The 6,393-nt window shown below is 33.1% G+C and overlaps 1 protein-coding gene across 1 annotated transcript in view; it reads right to left on the bottom strand.

Annotated features, from left to right (window-relative positions):
- The window catches only part of LOC119638515 (cytochrome P450 4g15), a 9,085-nt gene extending 3,031 nt beyond the window's left edge, over positions 1-6,054 (bottom strand). Inside the window, exons 1-3 of the mRNA XM_038035338.1 lie at positions 5,670-6,054; positions 1,815-2,012; positions 1,560-1,742 (exon numbers count right to left, since the gene is read on the bottom strand). Of these exons, the coding sequence (XP_037891266.1) occupies positions 1,560-1,742; positions 1,815-2,012; positions 5,670-5,871 (583 nt within the window). The 5' untranslated portion in view covers positions 5,872-6,054. The remainder of the gene's footprint in view (positions 1-1,559; positions 1,743-1,814; positions 2,013-5,669) is intronic.
- Between the last annotated feature and the right edge of the window lie 339 nt (positions 6,055-6,393).

Here is a 6,393-nt window from a genome sequence, read left to right as displayed (position 1 = left end):
ATATATATATATATATATATATATATATATATATATATATATATCTTCTTCGACTCTATGAGTACAAAATGTTCAATACGAACGCGAACTTTTTTCTTTGAACCTTAATAAATACACGTAAATGCACGTAAATAAAATAATTTCTTTATTATTCTTATTTTTTCTCGACTCTTGATGCGATGTGCTCTGGGATGATCTACATTTACTCACCGGCTTCTACGCGGGTCATAATTCCCTCAGATACCCTTCTGAAAAACATGGGTATCTTCGATATCGATTCATGCAGTTTCTATCAAGGGACGACTGAAACGTCCCACCATATTCTATGTGAATGTGAGACTATCTGCAGAATCAGACACCACGTGTTTGGCGAGCATTTTAAAACGTCGGACACGGTATGCTGCTACGGTCTAAAGAAATTAGGGAAGACCGCCATTGGAAATTGTTCAGATCGGAACACTTTTTCAATCAGTTCCCACGCAACAACTTATTTTGAAAAGTCGTCAAATAAATAATTGTATTAAGCGAAATGATGTAAGGTATTTAAAGATAGGACCGCGCTCAACTATAGTGTTTTTACGCATTTTATTCGAAAAACTTTTATACAAAAAATAGTTTTTATTAAAAAAAAAAACAAAGCAATGTTATGACTTAAGATAATTGTATTAAACGAAATATACTAACTGCTACTCAGTCAAGGCTGCAATTCGATTTTTGCTTGTCGAAAATGCGTGTTTTTTTTTTTTTTTTTTTAGAGAGAGAGAGAGAAAGTAAGTAAATAAATGAAATTAATTGAAAAAAGTGAAAAAAAAGTTTTTGTTATTACATAACTATGAATAAAAATGTTGCCTAACAACGTAATGCAGTTTCTTTGAAATTTCTTTTGGCCTATTTAATAGCCTGTCTGCTGCTATTAACGTCCATGCGTCCAAAACTACTACTGGCCTAACGGCACATAAGCATGCATTCGCATGCATTCGCATGCATTCATACATTGGTATGGCGTGCAGTGCAGTGCAGTGCAATGCAGTTGAAAGTTGGAAGTTGTCAGAGATATATTTTGAGGAAAAGAGATAGAAGTGAAAATCTATGTTAAAGACTTTGTTTTTTTTTTTTGCGGGTATATTTTTAACGGTAATAAAATTATGCAACCTGCATTGTAATATTTGTATGTATTTGTATTTAATTGTTGACGATTGAGTTATGTATATAACAATGACAAAAACGAAACGAAAGTAAGAAAGCAATAAAGCGTAAAAAGCGTTGTCGAAAGAAGTGATCGCAATGATTATAATTTACGATCGCAATCGGTATTGTTATTGATTCAAATTTAACGTTTTGTTGTTGTTGTTGTTGTTGTTTTTTTTGAAAAATTATTATTGTATATTGTGCATTTAGCAATTGGCAATTTATCAATTAGTTGTTCGTGAGAATTATAAATGAATGCGTTTACCTAACTAATATCATGATTACAGAAATTAAGTTACAATGTCATTAACATTTATTAACAAGTTTTTTTTTTTTTTTTTTTTTGTTTTTTTATTATTGCATATACTTACCCAATAGAATCTCTACCGTAGCCTCACTCATATAATCGTGGCAATCGAAAGTTTTGCCAATTTCCGTTTCGAGTTTGCGTACAACATTTTTTGAATTCTCATTAAATAGATTTATGAAGCTCTTTAAAACATTCAAATGAAATGTCGGTGCAATTAATTTACGATGTGATCGCCATTTTTGACCTACGATACGTAAATGCATAATATCTCAATTCATTTAACTATTGATAAGTTTTATTATAGGTCTATACTTACCTGTACTTATTAGAAGGCCATCACCGAGCCAAGGTTTAAAAAATCGATATTCGGAAGCCTTATCTATATAAACTTGACTGCTAAGCAATAATTCAACATCTCGCGGATCATATATAAATACTAATAATTTCGGACCAATCCAAAGTTTTGCTAAATGAGGAAATTCAGCACTTTTACGTACAACGGTCTTATAAACACCTATAAATAGAGGAAAAAAATTTTTGTTTTTTTTTTTACTTTGAAAATTATTTAGCATTTTCAAACTTGATCGATGGAATTAATTTAACAATATGTGTATTATGAGAATTCAAAATGTATACTTCATTTTGTGCTTACATATTCGTATTTTATTTGCTTGGGGGAGAGGGTAGAATTAAGGTAGATTTAAGTTATAATAAGCAACAGTAAGTAGATAGTAGTCAGTTAGGATAGAGTAGACCGTGACTGATGACGTGGTTGGGCGATCTCAGCTGGGAATACGTTTTATCATCTAAAATCCGGCAAAAGTTTGTCAAGGTCATATTTTTATGGCAATCAAAACGATGACTTCCGGACTTGAGGACAGAGATTTTTCTTCTTCAAATTTCTATTCGAGTTTTTTATTCTTGATTGGAATGAACCAAGATGTGCTGGGTGTAGCCCATTTTCCTTTTGTATGATTTAGGGTAGACTTTAGCGTTAGCGTAACTCAGCAACGTTATGGATAATACAACATAAATTCTCACGATATACGCATAGCATTCGTTGACTTAGTAAATCCGAATAAGATTGGATTTATCAAAGCGAGGATTATCACGGATAATCACTTAACATTCGATTCGTTAACTAAATTGCTTAGTCAACCTTGACTTGTTATAAATAATGCAAAGAAATCGCTGAATAAATTGTGACTTGAAGCTAACAGAATTCATTTATTGTATCGTAAAGAATTCCGACAATGAAGAATATAGAAGGAATTCTTTGCATTATTAAATTGCCATGAAATGATTCTTTACGAAATAAATTCTATGACTGGAAACCTCCCTTGACAAAACCTAAACCTTATGAGTAAGGATATCATGTATTTGCAGAAGGTATAAATTATTTTGTGATAAACCATGGATATGCCGGTGAACGGATCTTTGGCCATGACAAATCATTTCACAGTGTCATTTAGCGCTTCTTTATATATGAGGATCAATATCCAAATAATATTTTGATATGAATTTCTGTCAGTTAATTTCTTTTGTCTTACATTCTCATGCATTGTATCTTTTCTTTCCCTTTTTTAACTATAACAACGTATGTATGTTTATTAATTTTTAAAAATTTATATAAACTATTGAATTTAATTTCTTCTCCACTTTGCCCAAATAAAGAAGAACATCGCTAATCACTCATATTCATTTCATATACCATCGCTTCAATATTAAGCTCATCATATGATCGGACATATGAACCAGCATGCACCAGCATTAGCATGTGTGCATCATGTGCTAGGTATGTCAATATGTAACCGGAATTTGTCCATAGATGGCTTCAGCACCACGGGTAGAGAACGTGCATACATGATGGGCATATATGCCCGTGAATACTGAACGTGTAATTGCTATAAAAAAATCCGATATCATATTTACACATTTGCTATAGTGACATATAAGCTTGATCTGACGAGATACCGATGATGAGGTGCATGCTAGATTTGCCTGGCAGACATTAGCAAGCATTAAGATCATAGTGAGGCAAGGGTGACCATTAGATACTCTACACTATTTCCTGTAGTATTACAGGTTCGTTTGATAATATTGTACAAACACTTACACATTATTTTCATGCGAAGATAGACTTTTCATGAAAGCCCGCCGATTGGAAGACGTCCAAAATGTCACATGACATGATCGGAATTTTTCTAAGAGTTTTATTATTTTTCAGTTTCCGTCATAAAAAACTAGAAAATGGACTTTCTTCCCATATATAGGGACTTGCTTTTGATGATAGCACCCGATTTATTATATATTAGGGACTAAGATGATCCAAATTGTGTACCGGCATTTTTTTTTTTTTTTTTTTTTGTTAAATTCCTACTATCGTAAATTATTAAAAATTACACCGTCTCTTGAAGGTCTCTTACTATTCATGAGAAATCCTCTGTGAGGTGCGATCCAAGGAATGGGACCCATGTCTTCGACCCTACTCCATTTCGCTTGACACAGTAACGATTTTTCAAAATAAAGTGTTATATGGCATGTTGTCGAGAAAGTAAGCCAAACACTTTCTTATAGCAAATTTCATTAAAATAACGCATTAATTGCGATCTGTAGATTGAGCATAACAATGCAAAACACAGAAACGGACTGAAGGATAGACAAGCTTAAATGGTTCTGAATCGATCGGTATAATAGAAGGTGAGTCTTTCTGAGTATTGCATAAGTTGTATCGCAAGTCGCGCGGAAGTTATATTCACGTTCGTGTGAATACGTCATAAGACAACCAACTGAAACCAAGCTTACCTATCGCTTACCTATTGCTTTGTTCAACATTTTTATTAAAGCTTAACAAGCAATAACGAGCTTTCTATCGGAATTTTTGGGACCATAAAATAGGACAAAAGACGCAAATTGCTCAATGGTTCCATTGTTCCGAACACTATCATAAAAAGTATAATAAGCATACCTTGAATATATGAAACTATTGAACCATTGAATTATGATATTTTATATTGCAGCTTTATTTGTGCACTTGTTAGTTGGAATGCCGATAATTGCAGCGAAATTCCAAACGATGTCGTTCACATTTTTTCTTCCGTTCAAATACCTCTTAAGTATTAAGCATTAAACAGCCGAACATTAAGAGCGAAAGCTGAAATTTTTGCTCACATTTTATGAACTTTAGTTGGGTGGAGAAAATATGAAAAAGCAAAAGTCAATCACGAACTTACAGTAACACTTACGCATCGTGTACGGAGAGAAGATCGTAAATGAAAATGTTTGGCGAAATTTTATTATGTTATGCCTTGAACTATAAGACACGATCTAATCGTTCAATTATCCGTGATGTTGAGCAATTCTAGATTTTATTCGATTCAAGTAATCGTCTTACCACTACAGAGAGAGCAGGAATGCGTTATGGTTCCAAGATTGTTTTTTAATCTTGAAAATTCTCCTCTTCACTTTGGTCGCTCGGTTATTGCTGATGTTCGGAACGTGCTTCGGCATGCGAAGAGGTTTTGTGTTTTTCACTCGATTCCCGCTCCCCTGCATTTATATGCAGACACGAAAACATGTACAGTTTACGAGTTTAATAGCTACGATGAATAAGTATACGAATCGGACCGAACTTTGCACTTTTACGAGATATGTGATATTCAAAACTAATCATAAAGCGGATTCACTTTTGTCGTACTTTCTTTGTTCAATAAACTCAACTAATATTTATTAAGGATTTCTAGTTTAGCAACAAATACTTGTTTTAGATTATAACCGGACTCCACTCGCTTCCCAATGGAATTTTAAGATTCGATTCATTCGCTGCTATGCTTTGAAAGTGATTCCTTAGTTAACTTATAAAGTTAACGAAGAAAGTGACTGATCATGTTGAAGCTTTTCATCGATAGGTAAAAAAAAAAAAAAATTTTGAAAAAAAAAAAATTTTTTTTTTTTTTTTTCATTCACTTACTGAAGGGAAAATTTTTCTTTACAAAGTTTACATGTTTGTCGTTGTGGTTGCTTTTGAAAATTTTTAAAGCCGTGAAAAGTGTTTTGCAAGGCATTGAAAGGTATGGGCAATCATAGGTCTAACACAATTATTAAAACTGAATTTTTTTTTTTTTTCGATTAACACAAACATTAACATAAAGTAAAGTGCAGAGTTACTTACAAGCGGCTGGTCCTACGAAATCGAATAAATGTCCGATAATTGGTAAACCTTTTGGTCCAGGTAGTTTTGCAGCTAACTCATAGAGGTGACGCCTGGATAAACGCCAATACATGAACCAGAGAAGAATGCTTGGAAATAACAAGAAGTAGAAGACACTGCTGGGTGAAATAATATTCGGATCTTTTAACAAATCCAAAGCCATTTTTCGTTTAACAGTTATTTGCACTTATTACACTTAAATATCACGCATGCACGCACACAAACCCATGCACATATGTACAAACACCAAATACATAGAAAGAAAGTTTTAAGAATAAATGGAAATTTTTTCTTTTGCTTCCTTTTCCGTCTCACTTTTTTTAAATTATGTTTTTTTTTTTTCACAAAAATACACTTTCTTTGGATTTTTATATTTTGTTATTTTTTTTTTTTTTTTGTTTGGTTTTTCTTTATTAGCCCAGCCCGTGCCAGCAATACTGTGCTTAGGCATTCAAGTGTTACTTGTTTTTATAGCTTGTGTTTACTTAACATAATCCCGGTTTAATACAACGCTTACATACTTGCTTGCGCTCAAGCTAGCTTCAAAATAGGCCTCCACTGATGATATTCGTTGCAGCGATTGTCTGGACTGACTCATTTCCCGCTGAAAAGGGGAGAGAGCGAGAGAAAATCACGCGTATATCCCTGTTAGAGCAGTGGGAGTAAATATATGAGAGTGAATAAA

The sequence above is a fragment of the Glossina fuscipes genome, unplaced genomic scaffold (genome assembly GCF_014805625.2).
Source record: "Glossina fuscipes isolate IAEA_lab_2018 unplaced genomic scaffold, Yale_Gfus_2 0, whole genome shotgun sequence".
Taxonomy (NCBI): Eukaryota; Metazoa; Arthropoda; class Insecta; order Diptera; family Glossinidae; genus Glossina; species Glossina fuscipes.
The sequence above is the reverse complement of the archived record's forward strand: the minus strand, read 5'-3'. Positions and strand labels throughout refer to the sequence as shown.